The sequence below is a fragment of the Carassius gibelio genome, chromosome A15 (assembly GCF_023724105.1).
Source record: "Carassius gibelio isolate Cgi1373 ecotype wild population from Czech Republic chromosome A15, carGib1.2-hapl.c, whole genome shotgun sequence".
NCBI lineage: Eukaryota > Metazoa > Chordata > Actinopteri > Cypriniformes > Cyprinidae > Carassius > Carassius gibelio.
The window spans coordinates 8,222,324-8,241,765 of NC_068385.1; the positions used below are offsets into that span (position 1 = coordinate 8,222,324).

The 19,442-nt window shown below is 36.2% G+C and overlaps 1 protein-coding gene across 3 annotated transcripts in view; it reads right to left on the bottom strand.

Annotated features, from left to right (window-relative positions):
- Positions 1 to 1,415: 1,415 nt before the first annotated feature.
- Positions 1,416 to 19,442, bottom strand: part of fgf12b (fibroblast growth factor 12b) — a 36,329-nt gene continuing 18,302 nt past the window's right edge. For 2 of the 3 annotated variants that reach the window (XM_052617378.1, XM_052617377.1), the window contains exons 2-5: positions 13,505 to 13,615; positions 10,229 to 10,332; positions 4,731 to 4,929; positions 1,416 to 3,580 (exon numbers count right to left, since the gene is read on the bottom strand). In XM_052617378.1, the coding sequence (XP_052473338.1) occupies positions 3,450 to 3,580; positions 4,731 to 4,929; positions 10,229 to 10,332; positions 13,505 to 13,615 (545 nt within the window). In that variant the 3' untranslated portion in view covers positions 1,416 to 3,449. Of the gene's footprint in view, positions 3,581 to 4,730; positions 4,930 to 10,228; positions 10,333 to 13,504; positions 13,616 to 15,178; positions 16,107 to 19,442 lie in introns of those variants that run through there. The other variant, XM_052617376.1, reaches the window with a different exon arrangement.

Sequence of the window (19,442 nt, forward strand, 5' to 3'; positions counted from 1 at the left end):
ATAATAATTGAATGTTTATTTAATTAGAAATTATGTCAGCTCAGAAAACATAATTGCAAAAGGAGAATTTAAAAGAATTTGTAGATATGGTCATAATAATATGCTTTGATTAATCTATCTATATCTTAAAAATAGGAAAAAAGAATAATAGAATATTATTAAAATGCAGTATACATAGAACTGCAAGAAAAAATTTAATTTAGAATTAAATATATGTAAAACATTTTTTTTAATTCCGCTAAAAAAGCATAAAACTAGATATATTTACACATTCTATTTTTATGCTATAAAAAGTTGTATATTTTAAAAACAGAAAAATCGAACTATTAAAATGCAATTACACAGAAATAGGAGATCAGAATTATTATAAGTAAATATTAAGAATTATTTCAGTTCAAATACTTTAAATATATAATTAAAAAAGGACAATATTTAAAATATAAAATAGATATGTTTACATATACTTTATAATAAATATGTATATTTATTTAATATATATATATATATATATATATATATATATATATATATATATATATATGTAGTTCAAAAGGTTTGGGGTCAGTTAGATTTTTTTATTTTTTTATTTATCAAGGATGCATTAATTTGATCAAAAGTGTCACTAAAGATATTTATAATGTTAACAAATATTTATATTTCAAATAAATGCTTTTTTTTTTTTTTTTTACTTTCTATTCATCAAGGAATCCTGAATAATGGAGTAATGATGCTTAAAACACAGCTTTGCATTATACGTTTTTAAATATGTTTTGTTATTGTTCTGTGTTTTTGATCAAATAAATGCAGCCTTGACGACTTCATTCAAAATCTTTTTCTAACAAACATTTCTCCCTATTTTGTCTAATAACTGCTGCAGTCCGTGAATTTTTGCCCTCTAGCGGTTAATACGCAGAACTGCGTGCGTCTTGCGGAAGAACATTGTAGCCGGAACTACTTCTCTGTTTATGTCTATGGCGAATCACGCAGGTACTGTGCTACTCCGCAGTCGATATAGTCCATATATAAACACTTATGATAGGTGTACCTTAGTGATTCATGACAAGCTGGGAAATTGATTCATGGTGTAGTCGCTTATTATATAATTTTTTTTACATTTTGAACACAAAAAAGTTACGTAGTGCTGCCTTTAAAAAAAAAGGATTAAGATTTAACAAATTTCAGACACAAACATCAGTGATTCACCCTGCTGCTTTATTTATTCGCAAAAAAAAAAAAAAAAGATTAATGAAAAAGCTTTCAGAATCCACCTCTTGGTGTGAACTCAACAAAAAGTGTTTAACTGTTCAAATACTGAACATTATTTGCCTTCGAAAACACTTAGCCGACAGCGATGCAGATGATGAGGTTTGGGAGCAGATGCTGATGGCAAAAGAAAAGCTGAAACCAGACCAGAGTTTAATCCTGTTTTTCATTTATTTATTTATTTATTTATTTTTATTACATTTTCCTCCTGTGGCAGGTTTAATGTTTTATTCAGAACTCTTTTACATAATGAACATGAACGTGTTCAGAATTCAGGTGCAAACACAAAAGAACTTCCCAGGTCAGCAGAAGATCATTTCAGCATGGCAATAATCAGAACATCTTCTGTGAAAAAAAAAACAAAACAAAAAAACAGGCAGGCATCTTTAGACACAAGGTTCGTGACCCTTAGTTTTTCTCTCCCTCTTGTATCACTAGCCCTGACCTTTGACCCCACTCTCAGATGCTGGTGGAGCTCCAGTCATGGAAGACTTCTTATAAACCCAGCTAACAGCTGATTGGCCTTTCCATCAACAGATCTGACCAATGAACAGGTCGATCACATTTAAAGGGGAAGGAGCCTGGACTCAAGTAACCAATCAGAAACGTGCTGAGCTGAGCGTTGTTCAAAATGTCATCCCAGCATACTAATCTCACCACTTCTTCAGTATACAGTGTGCATACCCTGCACAGTATGCAAATAATCTTATGCATGGCTAAGAGCTTTATTTAGCTAAAGCTGAGCGGCTTCTTTATACAGTACGGATCGTTTCAAAGCAGTAATAACTGCAGTGGAATGGTGTCAATGTTGCAGAGTTAATCAATTATGTAACCAATTTGATCTCAGTAGACAATAGTGTCATTATTTAGAAACTCTAATTCAGTTTAAGTGTCAATCTTGCAAAGTTCAAGTAGAGCACTATGCATTCGACCTTGTATTTACAGAACTACACTTTTTCCTCGTTTTTTTTAATGGATGATTAAACATGCAAAACAATAGCATTCATTTCAGACATTTACTGAGTTAGACATGCAACATAGTGAAAACATCTAGTACTCTACTGTAGCATTGCAAGTGCACCATTTCACATACTGTTTTGTATGAAGTATATACTGCACACTAAGCAGTGCACTAAGACTCCATTCTGAACACAGCCTGCATGTTAATGAGGAGCGATTAAAAAATAAAAACTGTGTGAGAAGGAAAACCGGGGCAGTCTATTCTCTGGTTTAAAGTGGTTTAGTCCAGTTTAGTCACTCGGAGGGCAGTATGTGCTTTTGGCAGGATAAAAAACCCCAATCTCTGAGGATCAAATCGGGCGTGAGGTGAAATTAAAACAAGTGTTTCCATTTACTGAATGCAGAATCTCAGACTGTGATGATTCTCACTGCATTCAAAACATTCCAAAAAAAGCTCATTAACATATTCCCGCCCACATTTACATAAACGCCTGTTCAGCGACCCGCCCCAACAGATGACACCAGTATGCTGATGTCCACCAATCATAACAGTGCATTAACATATCCAAGTCTTAAAGGTACAGCAGCAAGCATGTTTCAGAGACACTGTTGAACGACGCCGAGGGGATTTAAAGGAAAATGCTACTGAAGTGTAGAATATGACACATACAGTGAATGAGATTCCAGTTCTAGTAATTCCTGAACCCTCCAGCCAATCAGAGAGCAGAATGCATAAGCCCCTCCCCCTCCCAGAATAAAAAAACTGCAATGATTGGGGGACACAATCGATGAGAACATTCGATATTAATGAGGTGAGCGATGTATAGCGGTGAGTGAAAGTGCTTTTAGCATTCATAAATCAACATGTGATCATCGAACATGGCTTTAAAGCTCTGACTCCCGAAAAAAAACACCCTCCACGAGCACGTGACGCCAATATAGACTCTTGCCAGACTTTGCATAAAATGTAAAATCATGTCCTGATTTTCATAGACTCCTAAAATATTTTCACAGGCAAGAATGTTTTATTTTTATTTTTATGTTACTTCATTAATTTTAGTTTCGTTTGATGCTTGTCGATGCTGAAGTTGCTGTTGTTTGTTCGGGTGTAAGAAAGCATTCAGCTCCAGGGGTCACCGTGTGTGTGTGTGTGTGTGTGTGTGTGTGAGTGAGTGTGTGTGTGTTTGTGTGTACATTTACAGGTCGGTGTGTGTGTGTGTGTGTGGCTATGAGCCTTCATGATCGGTAGAGTCCTGGTTTAACTCTTTCCTGGTGCCCATGGTGGGAGTTCCTGAGTTTTTCCTGGACCGCTGCTTCTCGTCAATATCATGCAGCGACGGCTCCTTATACATACACACTGAGACACAAATACATACACACGTCATTATTAAACAGCAGGGGTTTTGCAGCTAGTGAGGCATTAATACAGTGTTGGTCAAACATCTCAGAGAAGAAAAGCTTCAATTTTGCATTGTTGTCTAATTCAGTTTTTTTTTTCATTACAAGTTACACGTTTGAGTGAAAAATCTGCATGATCTTTTTCAAAATTGTCTAATTTCCAGGTTTATCAGTCTATCTTTCTATCAATCTATATAAATTCATAAATAATTATGCATTTACTGTAAATATTTCATACATCACCCTGCCCTATGTATGTGTGTGTGTGTGTGGGTGTGTGTGAAAGTGTGTCTCTGTGTGTGTGTGTGTGTGTGTGTGTGAAGGTTTGAGTGTGAGAGTGTGTCTGTGTGTGTATGTGTGTGTGTGTGTGTGTCTGTGTGTGTGCGTGTGTGTGTCTCTGTGTGTGTGTGTGTGTGTGTGTGTGAGAGAGAGAGTGAGTCTCTGTGTGTGTGTGTGTGTGTGTGTGTGTGAGAGAGTGAGTCTCTGTGTGTGTGTGTGTGTGTGTGTGTGTGATTGAGAGAGTGTCTCTGTGTGTGTGTGTGCACGCGTGTAGGTTTGCGTGTGTATGTGTGTGTGAGAGTGTGTGTGTGTGTGTGTTTGTGTGTGTGTGTATGAAGGTTTGAGTGTGAGAGTGTGTCTGTATGTTTACATGTGTAGGTTTGTGTGTGTGTGTGTGTGAGAGAGAGAGAGTGTGTGTCTCTGTGTGTGTGAGTGTGTGAGAGTGTGAATGTGTGTGTGAAGGTTTGAGTGTGTCTGTGTGTGTACGTGTGTAGGTTTGTGTGAGAGTGTGTCTGTGTGTGTGTGTGTGTGTGTGTGTGTATGAAGGTTTGAGTGTGAGAGTGTGTCTGTATGTGTACATGTGTAGGTTTGTGTGTGTGTGTGTGTGTGTGAGAGAGAGAGAGAGAGAGACTGTGAGTGTGTAGGTGTGCGTGTGAGTGTGTGTGTGTGTGTGTGTGTGTGTGTGAAGGTTTGAGTGTGAGAGTGTGTCTGTGTGTGTACATGTGTAGGTTTGTGTGTGTGTGTGTGTGTGTGTGTGAGAGAGAGAGTGTGAGTGTGTGTGTGTGTGAGTGTGTATGTGTTAATGTGTGTGTGTGTGTGTGTGTTCTCACCTTCAATAGGTCGGGGCACGAAGTGTGAGCACGGTTTAGTTTTCTTGACCCGGTTTCCCTTCATGATGAGTCCTTCTTTATTGAGTCCGAGGAACCAGGCTCGTCCGCTCTCGTGCTGGCGGTACATCGTGGACGAGTAGATCACGTAATAATTCTCAAACACACTCTCCTTAAACTTACACTCCGCTGTGAACGTATCCTACAGACAGACGGACAGAAACAGAGAGAGATGTTAAAACACAGTTACAGCTCTCAGGTGTGTGTGTGCGTGTGTCTGTGTGTGTGTGTGTGTCTGCTTTTATAGAGTATTTGTCCCAGTTTCTTTATAAAGTCTTTTGCATGCACAGGTGGAGAGGGTGGAGACGGCCGTCAACCAGAGCAGAAACCACCTCGGGTGAACACACACTCACACACAATTGACACAATTAATGTTTTGTATATATTTCATACAGTGGAGTACAAAAACCTGAGACCACCAGTGCAAATGTTTAAACTGTGCATTGGGAATTTAACCGGTTCAATCCCAAATTTTTCCCAGACATGAAAATATCCCAATGATGTGTCATTAGTAACCCTTTGAAAAAAACTTACTATTACGCATAAAAACCCTTATACAACACTGATAGAAATACTGAGATAAAAGACAAAAAATACAAGCATCAACGTATTTTAAAATTGCTACTTTATTCAAACATATATCATGATAAATTAGTGCTACTAGTATTACAGTAAAACATTTATATAGTAACTTATTTATTATTGCCTTGCCTAACCATGGGACACTGCACATATTTAATTGAGATCCTTTATTTTTTCCATATTTGCAGGAAATGCACCGGTCAGTAACATTTCAGAGCTTTATAAATGAAAACTTTCTTTACATGCACTATTGTGACCCTTTAATTACAAATTATATTGGCAGAAAAACAATGTGAGTGAAAAATGAAACCGAGAAATGCATATAATTTGGGAATGTGTTAAACAAGGCTTGTGCTAAATATAAAATTCAATATACTAAGGCATTTTACTATTCAGTGTAAATGACACATCCATCCTGAAAATTTGAATTATGAAGCAATTATGTTTATTTTTAAAAATGGATGTACATACAAGCATTATTACACTTCCATATATGAAATATATTGTCATATGAAGTGAAAACGTATTAAACCTATAAAAAAATTGTATAAAAAAAATTCATATATTCACATATCTAACCCATACAAATATTTATATTTATTTAAGTGCAATTCATTTTTAGACTTACATGTCATTTACATGTATATTTGTCTTGTTAATAATATATAAGTAAATAAAAAAGATAGACATGCATTAAAAAATTTAGATTTTTGTATATACTGTGTGTTGTTGTTAAAGCTTCATATATATAACATATATATCGACGACTCAAATGATTCATGAACCCGCTCTTAAATCGCGATCCGACTCAAACGATTCGCGAACCCGCTCTGAAGTCGCGATCTGACTCAAATGAATCAAATGATTCGCGAACCCGCTCTTAAATCGCGATCCGACTCAAACGATTCGCGAACCCGCTCTGAAGTCGCGATCTGACTCAAATGAATCAAATGATTCGCGAACCCGCTCTTAAATCGCGATCCGACTCAAACGATTCGCGAACCCGCTCTGAAGTCGCGATCTGACTCAAATGAATCAAATGATTCGCGAACCCGCTCTTAAATCGCGATCCGACTCAAACGATTCGCGAACCCGCTCTGAAGTCGCGATCTGACTCAAATGAATCAAATGATTCGCGAACCCGCTCTTAAATCGCGATCCGACTCAAATGATTCGCGAACCTGCTCTGAAGTCGCGATCTGACTCAAATGACGCAAATGATTCGCGAACCCACTCTGAAGTCGCGATCTGACGCAAATGATTCGCGAACCCGCTCTTAAGTCGCGATCTGACTCAAATGACGCAAATGATTCGCGAACCCTCTCTGAAGTCGCGATCTGACTCAAATGATTCGTGAACCCGCTCTGAAGTAGCGATCTGACTCAAATGATTCAAATGATTCGTAAACCCGCTCTGAAATCGCGATCTGACTCAAATGATTCGTGAACATGATCTGAAGTCAAGATCTGACTCAAATGATTCGCGAACCCGTTCTTAAGTCGGGATGTGGTATAGTTTCCACATACTTGTCTAAGTCCAATTTGAATAAAGAAAAAAGAGGTTTATAGCCAGTAAACTTTTTTTTATAAATGTGAAATTTAGCTAACAGGAAATATAAATTAATTATGTAATATTTTCCAGTATTCTCTTTTGAATGGTCAAACAATCCAAATGAAGACAAAAAGAGAAGTCTCTTACAAAATAACACTGAATAAATGCCAAAAGGTCTAACCAATATTTTGGAGCATTGCCAAAATAAATGAATGAAGACTTCTTCAGAAGAATGACAAAAACAGCAACTCACGTCAATGTCTAACTTTAGTTGGGTAACATTTGTGAATTAACTTAAATGTTATTTATTTTATTTTGTTGGTCAGCAGATATCTATGAGGCAAGGTCCATACTTTCTCCCAAGGTATATTCTCCACAATGCTATTCCAATTAGGTATTATGTAAGGAATTGGTATTATCTCTCTCTGAAAGAGAGCTCTAATTTTATAGTTATTTTTTTCTTGATCTGCAGAAAAGTAAACATTTACGATCATTGTGTCAGTTAAATTCAGCGTGTAAGTACATGGCCATGTATTTACAATACCTTGTTTGGTTCACATTTGTCTGCTGTGCTGTAAATAAACAGTCGTGGAGCAAAAAGCCCAACTCATCTGGTTCAACGTGTCGAGGACTTTGTTTTTGCCTCTTTTTTTGTTTTACTGGAAAGACACACTGCGACAAAAATCCATTGAACACAACATGGATTTCATGGTTTTGCGCACTGAAAGATTATTAAAAGCTTATTATATTTTTAGCCTGCACAAAACATTTAAAATGAGCAATTTAATTGTATATTATTTCTGTGTAGTGTAGTGTAAGCATTATAAATATATACACTTCTGAATTCTTGACATTCATATATAAATATTAAACTGTGAAATGTATGATTGCCTGATTGAATTTTATAAGAGTACTAGTAGTAATTTGTTTTTATTAACATGTTTAGATTGTGTAAAATTACTGTGTAGATTTTTTCAAGAATTACTTTTTGTATTTATTTGCATTACATTTAAATAAAATATGTTGCCATTTTTAATGTGCCCTCTGGTTAAACACTGGCCACTCCCTGGCCCCCCTAGTAAAATTTGTCTAGAGCCGGCACTGTATATCGTTGACATATATGGTTGCTGCATATAATACCATATAAAAATCACTGTATAGATATTATTATGTACATTTTATTACAGGGGCATTTTATTTATGTTATGAACTTATATCTAGCCAGAGAATGCACGTTTAAAATATATTGCAATATCATTCCAAATATAGGTCAAAATATGTCATATAGCCAAATATATATTGTATGGGTCAATTATTAATTAAAGATAATGTTCCATGAAGATATTTTGTAATTTTCCTACTCTAAATATATCAAAACTTCATTTTTGATTAGTAATATGCATTGCTAAGAACTTCATCTGAACAACTTTAAAGATGATTTTCTCTCAATATTTAGATTATTTTGCTCCCTCAGATTCCCGATTTTCTAATAATTGTATCTCAGACAAATATAGTCCTCTTAACAAACCATACATGAATAGAAATACGATTTATTCAGCATTCAGATGATCTATAAACTGAAAAGGGTCTTCTGGGTTTTGATGTCGTGGCTGCAGCACTTTATGGTTTAATCTGTATGCTAAAACTTTGTTTATTTCAAGGTTTTTGTTCATTTTCCACATTTTCAATGCGGTCTCAGACTTTTGAACCCTAATGTATATTACACACACACACACACACACACACACACACACAGCAGTAAGGGAGGTTTGAGCTCTTTGCCATCTCAGCATCTCAAAGCACTTTAGCAGATTAAACATAAATAACCAGTAGAAAACCTCACACACACACAACCCTGAGCTACAACATCCACACAATAACACACTCAGTAAAACACTCATTACAACGACACCAAATCAATGGAAGGCAATCCACAAATATAAAACAAAAAATATTTAATGACCAATGAATGATTTTAGTTTGCGAAACTTGCATTCATTTGTGATTTACATGCCAAAATTCAATCAATGACTTCTTGCACACACACACATACACACTGTATTGCAACACTCACAAACACACACACCCATCAGACTTTGGCAGAAGTTCATTATCACACTTAAACTAAAGTTAATTAACACTTTGTCACCCCAAAGATAGAACAACATCCAGAACAGCTGATCTTGACACTCACACCGACATGTGCAATGTTACATAACACCAAACATAAATTAATATGCATTTCTATAAGTTCTGCATATTTAAACTCTGTACAACGACTTTAAATGGAGCTGAGAGTACAAGACTAATTTCTTTTAAATACTTAATAAATGAACGGAAAATGTGCAGCAGTTTGTAAAATGACAGAATCTGAATTATGAATCAGTCTGGGTTTTGTAGCAGTTTGCATTTAGCACAATTCATTAATGAACAAACTTCACTTTATTTATCCATATATTTTGTGTTGATGTTGACATGAATTTCTGTGGAACAACTTTAAACATGGTTGAAAAAGATTATATGGAGCTGTAAATTTGTAAAAAGACAGCTATTTGAATTCAGACATCCTTTCCTTCATATAGACCTGGCTGGTGCTCAAACTGTTTTGCAATGGAGATCATAAATGTCATTTTTACTTACAGTTGTGTCATGAGATTTAAAGTCCTTTCACACTCTTCACAGCAAACTGAAAGCTGTGTGTGCGCATGTGTGTGTGCATGCGTGTCTAAAAACAGTAACATTGCTTGCTTTCTTTGTGGATCAATGTAGTTCAGGAGCTATACTTGAAATTTTAATAACAAGTCTGTGAATTATGAATGTAGACGGGAGCAGAGAGTCGCTCTCTCCATCACATGACTGCTGCTTCCAGAACCTTCTCTCGGTTGAGTTTTAGACTACATGAGAGAAGACTGGCGATGCAATCCTTCTTTTGACTTCACATCCATCACAATATTGAAGCTATATCCTGCAATAAATCCGGTAAAACACAACCAGCACCTCCTCACACACAATATATTATTAACACATGTAATATTACACACTTCAACCTGTAAAAACACATCAAAACACACAACATCACAACCGTAACACGATTACAGTGTGTCCTGATTTCCAAAACACACACACACACACACACAGAGATATTCACGCACTACATCAAAATTGCATATAATAGTACATACCCTGACAAACGCTACAGAGAAAAGAAACAAAACAGATTGTATGATCACATGAAAAGCTGTGGATTTTAGATAGAACAGACGTGACACACACACACACACAGACAGATGTGAGGAGTGTGTTCTTACCGTGGAGTAGAGGAAACCCTCTCCGTTCATGGCCACGTAGAGTCCGGCCTTCACGCCTTGTATGGCCACGACCCGCAAACCCACGGGGATCAGGTTAAACAGAGCTGAAACACAGCACAGCAACATCACTCTGGAGATCCTGCTTATGATCACAGTCATCTCCTCTGAGCCACACTCACTGCTACACTGAGAAAACCTTTAGATCAATGAGTTTGACTGAGGAAGCAGAGAGGATTACAATAGAACGATAGATAGAACGATAGAAAGATAGAAGGATAGAACGATAGATAGAACGATAGATAGATAGAACGATAGAACGATAGAAAGATAGAACGATAGATAGAACGATAGATAGATAGATAGAACGATAGATAGAACGATAGATAGATAGATAGAACGATACGATAGATAGATAGATAGAACGATACGATAGATAGATAGATAGATAGATAGATAGATAGATAGATGGATAGATGGATAGATAGATAATAGAACGATAGAACGATAGATAGATAGAACGATAGATAGATAGATAGATAGAACGATAGATAGAACGATAGATAGATAGAACGATACAACAATAGAACGATAGATCGATAGATAGATAGAACGATAGATAGATAGATAGAACTATAGAATGATCGATAGAACGATGGATGGATAGATAGATAGATAGATAGATAGATAGATAGATAGAATGATAGATAGAACGATAGAACGATACAATGAACGATAGAACGATACAATGAATGATAGATAGATAGATAGATAGATAGATAGATAGATAGATAGATAGATAGATAGATAGATAGATAGATAGATAGATAGATAGATAGATAGATAGATAGAACGATAGAACGATACAATGAACGATAGATAGATAGATAGACACTCGTAATGCTGCTGCTTATTCAGTTCCAGTCTTTATAAATCGACAAGAGGAAAAAACCCAGAGGAGAGAGAAAACAGGAGCAGCGGAGGAGTGCAGCAGGATAACGGAGGGATGGAGGGGGAGGAGAGATCAGAGAACCAGAACAAGGGATGAGTGTTTGTGTGGGATCGAGAGCAGAATATGAGAGAGAATTCATGAGATGAGGAACAAACTCCTCACAAACTCAATCACAAGCACATTATCAGTCCAAAGTTTTTTATTATCAATGCTGAAAACAGCTGTGCTGCTGAATATCTGTGAAAATACATTGTGATACACTACCACTGAATTTGAATGAACAGAAATGAAAACTTATATTCATCAAGGATGCATTAAATTGATCAAAAGTGACAGTAAAAACATGAAGAATGTTAATAATAGATTTCTATTTCAAATAAATGCTGTTCTTATCAACTTTCTATTCATCTGTGAATCCTGAAAAATAAAATACATCACAGTTTCCACAAAAATATTGAGCAGCACAACTGTTTCCAACATTTATAATAATCAGAAATATTTCATCAACTTATTCTGATTTCTGAAGATCATGTGACACTGAAGACTGCAGGAATGATGCTGAAAATACAGATTTGAGCACAGGAATAAATTACAGGTTAATAGATATTCACTTAGAAAACAGCTGGTTTAAATTCTAAAAATATTTTAGGATTTATTTTACTGCAGTTTTGATAAAAAAAAATCCAGCCTTGTTGAGCAGAAGAGAAATCTTAATGATTTCAAACCTTTGTCCAGTAGTGTCAGTGTTGGTCAACAGATATTTGAATGATACATTTCCCCCCTCTTGAGTTCTGAAGTTTGTTACTGCAAACATGAAGAGGAAAACACGCCGAACAAGAATTCATGCAGATCTGTTTCTCTGTGCTTCAGCTTGTTCATCAGCTGTTCTTCATTTTGCTGGAAGCCGACCAGATTCTGACTGTATTGTGTTTCACTTCTCCAGCTGATCAATATTCTCGCTTTAGATGAAAACATGTTTGCCCACAGCTGTCGGTTAAATGCGATCATGTTGCATGAGAATCCCCCACAGCTTAAAAACACAAGGAAAAGACAAAACTCTATCAATGTGTCAAAACTGATGCTATTTTCTTAATGCACGCTCCAGTTCTTGCTGTGAACGACTGCATGTCAAAATGCATAAAAAATGTCTGTTTTCATAATCTTTCATCAAACTGAAACGAAATCTTTCCTTTTAAGTGGTCATCGCCGGCTTCACTCACGTTATCGTAGTCAAATGGGCGTTTTATGTTGACTTTAACACTGAATCTGTCGTAAGCCTCGAGGGCTGGACACAGTAATGTGTGTCTCACGTGTGTCACACAAAGACGCGCTGTCTAAGCCTGTTGGACTCGCTAATGTGAGTTTAGCAGATAAGGAGGAAAAAAGGATTCAGAAGCATCTCGCAGGAGGAGATTCAAAACATGAGTGGGCACCTTCAAACCACTGAGATAATACAGGAGCTGCAAGAGAGAGAGAGAACGCTCTAAAATACTGAGCTTTAGAAGTAAAACATCCCTCTCTAGCACCCCGGGGAGGTGTGTGTGTGTGTGTGTGTGTGTGTGTGCGCACGTGTCCACACTCACTAATGCATATGCAGATCTGAAAAATACACTCAAACTGTGAGATCAGGCAAGATCACACACACACACACACACACACACACACACGTGATGAAGGTTCTCTGTTCTATAAAGAAAATGTCAGCCAAGAATATAAAAAAGAGGAATTATTCATTTAAATAATTAAAATGACAAATTATGTCTACTCTAGGAACAGTGAGATGTTTTGCATGGTGAAAAATGCATCTGGCCTCATTTTTCTTAATGTAAAAAATATGCTAATAAAATCACACACACACATATTTATCAAAGCTTTGGAATCAATGCTCCAGTCAATCATTATTTTCTGTGTGAATATATATTAAAGTGTAATTTATTTCTGTGATGCACTGCTGTATTTTCAGCATCATTCCTCCAGTCTTCAGTGTCACATGATCTTCAAAATCATACTAATATGACGATTTACTGCTCAAGAAACATTTCTGATTATTATCAATGTTGAACACAGCTCAAATGTTTGTGGAAACTGTGATGCATTTTATTTTTCAGGATTCTAAATGAAAGTATTCATTATTCTTTTTTAAATGCACTGACCCCAAAGTTTTGAATGGTAATGTTTTTATATTCGTGCATGGGTTAACGTTCATATATGTCATGTATGTATGAAAGGAGAACATTAAGATAAGATCTGCTGCAATCTAACACATATTTGGATTTCAGAGCGTATTCGTTTCGGACACAGGACAGAGCGAACAGAGAGAGACTCACTGTAGTCGCTGTTTTCATCTTTGGTCCCGCCGACGGTTCCATCCGGCTGCATCTGCAAGTAATAGCCCTGCTCACTGAAGAGCCTGGTCACTATCCCCTTCAACTGAGGCTCTGGAACACACACACACACACACACACACACACACTAATGTCACAAATGCAAAGCCTGCGTACCATCCAAATTAAATGGTTCTTCAGAGATTATAAACTATCTGATGTTACATCACAAGTTCTTCTGATCTGCTTATAAAGAGATATGCAAAACAACATGTTTTTAACAAAACTTAAAATGTTCTCATAATGTAATACTCTTCTTAAATAAGCCACTCTAAACCAATCATATGCATGCAAACAAGCACAAGTATTAAATAGGATGGATGCATCATTAATGATGCATGCTGAACTCCAATGCTCAGTACTGCTCAAAAAAATAAAATAAAAAAGGAATCTGTCAAGTTCCCGAAACAAGCAAGTGCTGCTGACCAATTAAAATGTGTTAATTGTTTTAATACCTTCCTAATTACGTAAGTAAACCGGCTCTCCTTCTGCTCTGTCTCACTCCCAGAATGTTTTCAAGAGTATCTCCGCAATATTTAGTATTAAAAAAGGTCACGCGCTATAAAAAGACCAATGAAATTTGAATTACAGACACTTGTACTATATTCCTCATCTCAGAAGAGCTCAGTCGACCAGAAGGAACAGACAGGGGAGAAAACAAAAGTCAAATATGATATATGCATCATAAACAGACCAAACCGAAACACAATCGATTTTCCAGCTTTAATACACACGTTTAATCAATAACAGAAGTGTTGGTTGAAAATGTAGCATTTTCCATCAAGCTGCTTTGAAACATTGTGTAAAAAGGTGTCGATATGTGAAAAGTGCTATAAAAATAAACTCAAACCGAATTCCACAAAGACACACCTGTAACCTTTCAGAATAAAGTAACATGCTGCAGTCCAGGGTTACACTTCATAATGACATTTATTAATAACATCAATCATCGTGGCATTATTTAATGATCACTACTGAAATGAAAAGTTGAAACTTAATACATACTTAAAATTATATTCAAACTAGTCATCTGTATGTAAAGTACATCCTATAAATGTCAATGCAATCATATATTCAACTATATATAATATCTAATATTGTATAACCATATCAATATTTTCAATCTAAATTAATATTAGTATTTTTTGTTATTTATCAATAAAATATGTTCATATAGACAAATAAATAAATTAAAATGCATTTAATATTTATTTACATTTTGTCTAACATTGTATACACTATTAATATTTTAAGATGTTTATAGTAATCTTTGTCCGTGCATAAACTCCCTGTTAAATAATAATGCAATCAAAGTTATTAATAAAAAGATCATATATTTTTCTATATTAGTATTTTATATCTAATATAACCAAAATTAATAGGCTACAATCCATCCCTACTATATACGTCAATAAAGTGTAATAAAATATCTATCTTAGCTACCTGTTATAATGGCATTATAAATGTTAATGCAATCCTCACAGTTATCAATAAAACAATCAAACGTGCAGTAACGTAATAATGTAGCATAAAATCTCATCCGCTGCTCTCCGCGCGCGCGCGCGCGCGCACAGGTGAGCGTCACGCGACACGCGCGCGAGGTGTGAATGAACTGACCTGGTTTCCGGCGCACCGGTCGTTTCTTCCCGCTGCACAATCGGACTTTACCGAAGAGTCCGAACAGGTGCCGATCGCACAGGGAGCCTCGTCCCGAGGGCTCTTTACCGGGGCTTGAGCGACGTTTACCGGTGACCGCTCGCTCGCTGTTTGACTCGCGCGCCTGCCGTTTCTGTCGGATGAGCGAGCTGGCGATCGCCGCGGCCATCTCACGGGAGATTCAGTGCAGATTCGGTGCAGATTCACGGTGCACACCGGCGCGAGGGAGCGAGCGCAGGCATGCACCGGAGCGAGAGCGATACCGATAGACTCGGTATTCCTACCACGGAAAACACTCAGAGTTACATAACCGTGCAATTAGATCACATAACAACACAGAGACCCTCCAAAAACGAGCCCTAGACACGGAAGCGTCAGTTATTCATGACATCAAGAGCTTGGAAACGCGCAGCTGCAGTGACTCTTCATCAGGAAGGTCCGGTGAGGAGGACTCCTCATCCCGTCTCATCCCACGGTGCGTGTCCAGCATCTATCCCGAGATCCGGTGCGTGCGGGAATAGCCTCCGAATATCCAGTGGAGTGACTTCAACCTACAGATGAATCCTGTGTGATTCCAGCCGAGGAGGTGAAGCTCTGAATGATGCTGAGAGAACGAGAGGCAGAGAGGGGGAGCAGTGTGTGTGTGTGTGTGTGTGTGTGAGAGAGAGAGAGAAGGAGACCGACTCGACTGGGAACAGAGAGGGGAGGTCAGAGCAACAGCTTTCCCAAAAAATGACAAAAACAAAACCTGGTCTGACCAATACTGGTTTTTAAGCGGTGCATCTGCGTATCCTTGAGAAATGGAAGCTTGTGTCTGCCACAGGATGGAAAGAATAGCCTAAAAAAGGTAATCCCGACTTTCTGTCTCACAGTTCAGACTGATTTTATATCTTGCAACTCTGAATTCTGCTTCTTGCAAATCCAGAACTTTTTATTTTGTGACAGTAACATATGAATAAATACATAAAATGAAATAAACTCACAACTGCGAGATGTTAAGGCAGAACTGCATGATATAAAATTCACAGTTCAAAGGTCAGAATTTAGATACAATGTTGCTATTACCTTTTTTTATTCCAAAACACAGGAAAACAGAATTGTGAGTTATGAACTCTTGAAAAATCATTTTAAAAAATTCTAATTTTGAGTGTCTTGCAATCTTTATTTTTTTAATCACATGGCGAAAAAGTCTAAATTCTAAAATAAAAAGTCAATTTTTATCAACACCCTGATATACTCATGGAAAAGTAATTTTTTAGTTCTTCGCTTGGGGGTAAATATATTGCAAACATGCCATTTCTTCATTGCAACATAAGATTAAATTGCTTATTTGATTGCTTTAAATCAATTTTTGTTTAAAGTGATGTCACACCTCATCGATTTCACTTAAAGTGTGTTGTAGTAGATTTACCATCTCTGAAACAACTCTGTTTCTCACTGGACAGATTTCCTTGGCTTGATTAAAACATCCCAGCCCAAATTAAAGACAAAAATCACTGCACAAAGGTCATTTCACAACACCTGCAAGATGTAGAGTAAAACTGATCAAAACTGATTTCAACAGAGATAATTCTAAACGAACAACTTCTGAGAGTCAGTATCGTTTGGACAAAGTTTAATTAGGGCATTTCAAAGGCAGGTGGATAATTCTGGATGGTTTGGCTTCACGTGATTGTTTTTTATGATGAACCTTGTGAATTGAAGCACGGATCGGTGATGGAGCAGCTGTCACTGCTGCTGACTCAGGTACCGATATCGTATCGAATACACAGAGCTGTCAGGAGCTGAGAGATGCTTTCTGAAGTCTCCAGTAAAGAGGCCAATCACTGTGACCCAGATACATCATTCAACCTTCATCACAAAACACTGAACATTATCACTGAGAGAAAGAGAGTGAGAGAAAGACAGGAGGAAATAGAGAAAGAGGGGATGTCTATCTATAGTCTCCGCTGAGTAGGCCAGTAGTACTTGTGCACGCTAGTTCACACTCGCTCACACACACACACACAGATTTGAGGACTACAAGTAAAGCATGAATGCATAGTAAAGGCTTAGATCCACTTACTGATTCATTTTAAGTGTGTGTGTGTGTGTATGTATGTATATATATATATATATATATATATATATATATATATAAGTCACTGCATCAATAAGTCATGGAAAGAATCAATAAGTCACAGCACCACGTTTTTCCATTAAACTCATTAAAATAATTAAATCAATTTCCACTTCCTTTAAGTTACATGCATTTAAACTGCAATGAACCATTATATATATATATATATATATATATATATATATATATATATATATATATATATATATATATATAAATAATTTTTTTTAATGCATGTAAAACATTATATACAATTTTTGGTCAGTATTTTTATTTATTTTTTTGCATTTATTTTAATCAAAATGTTTTTTAATAATATTTCAATTCATGATAGCATTTTCATTGTTACAGAAGATTAATTTATAATATTTATAATATTATTTTTTAAGTTAATGTTGAACTTGATATTTATGTCATTTTTGATCATGTAAAGCACTTTTAACTGCATCTTATGTCTGAAGGGTGCTATATAAATAGTTTATTAGAAAATTGCAAGTTTATTATTATTTAAACATTTTCAGATTATATTTCATATTCGCATTCATGTTTTTTTGGCGGGGGGGGGGGGGGCGCGAAAGTGCATTTTTGGATTTCACAACATTATAATGTACAATATGAAATATGTATAACTACTCTTTTTGAGATGAATAATTCATAAGGTCAGACATCCATTACAGGAAAGTGCTGTTTAAGAAGTATTGCGCTTAAACAGTTCCATCTCAAACATAATCAAGTGCTTTCCCTTTAATTTAGTGCTAAAGGACAGCAAAAACAGTCTCTTTTTTTAAATGGTTGTGATTCATGAATGCTGTAGGATATAGACATTAACGAAAACAATCAGCAGATTTCAAAAAAGTAAAATTTAAAAAAAAGTTGTAAAGAAAACTAATTGTTTTTTTTAGGGCCGGGACTTTAACGCGTTAATTGAGATTAATTAATTACACAAAAAATAACGCGTTAACTAAGATTAATTAATTACAGAAAAAAAATTCCCGCATTTTTAATAACTTATTTTTGCACCGCGGATCGTTTCTCACTGGATGAGTTTCGGCGGGACCGATAATACTGGAGCACCAACTAGCGTTCGCTTCTCATATCACTGCAGCACATCGAGTCTCAAGTATCACCTCAACGCAAAACATATAGCAGCTAGCGTGGACTTTACACTTTATGTTGAACTATGTATTATTTTGTTGGTGCAACAGTTTATGTTGAACTCTTTATTGTTTTGGCCAAGGTTATTGAGAGTTGGACTTAGTATGTTATGGCCTCTGAAGCAACAGAGAGATGTTTTCTAATAGTCAGTGTTTCCTATGTTCTGAATGTAATTGACAGTATTGTGTTTTTTTTTTAAGTAAAACACAATACTGTCAATTACATTCAGAATTGCACTATTTACAAAAGGTTTCAAGACCTATAAGCTTCCTGAATTTCTGAAATGTACTATTTCTAAATTGTTTCTAAATATGCTATTGCTACACTTCATGGCAAAAATTGCACTGGTCTGCTAGACTTGGTTGAACAAAAATAAACAATATTTTGTTGCTTAAGCTTATGTATTCAGTCATTATTCAATGGTATACTATAAATCCATGTGAAAATAAATTACTTCTCACTGTTCTTAGGTCAAATATTTATATGCGATTAAAATGCGATTAATTTCGATTAATTAATTACAAAGCCTCTAATTAATTAGATTAATTTTTTTAATCGATTCCCGGCCCTAGTTTTTTTGTTTTATTTTATATAACATAAAAATGTTAACAAATGTTTTGGAATCTAATTTAGCTATAAAGTCTTATGTCTAAGTCGTGTTTCAAATTTGAAGTTGATATCACAAAAATTTGAGGATCCTGTGATTTTGTTGTATAAGTGAAGTGACATTCAGCCAAGTATGATGACCCATACTCAGAATTTGTGCTCTGCATTTAACCCATCCGAAATGCACACACACAGAGCAGTGAACACAAACACACACACTGTGAGCACACACCCGGAGCAGTGGGCAGCCATTTATGCTGCGGCGCCCGGGGAGCAGTTGGGGGTTCGATGCCTTGCTCAAGGGCACCTAAGTCGTGGTATTGAAGGTGGAGAGAGAGCTGTTCA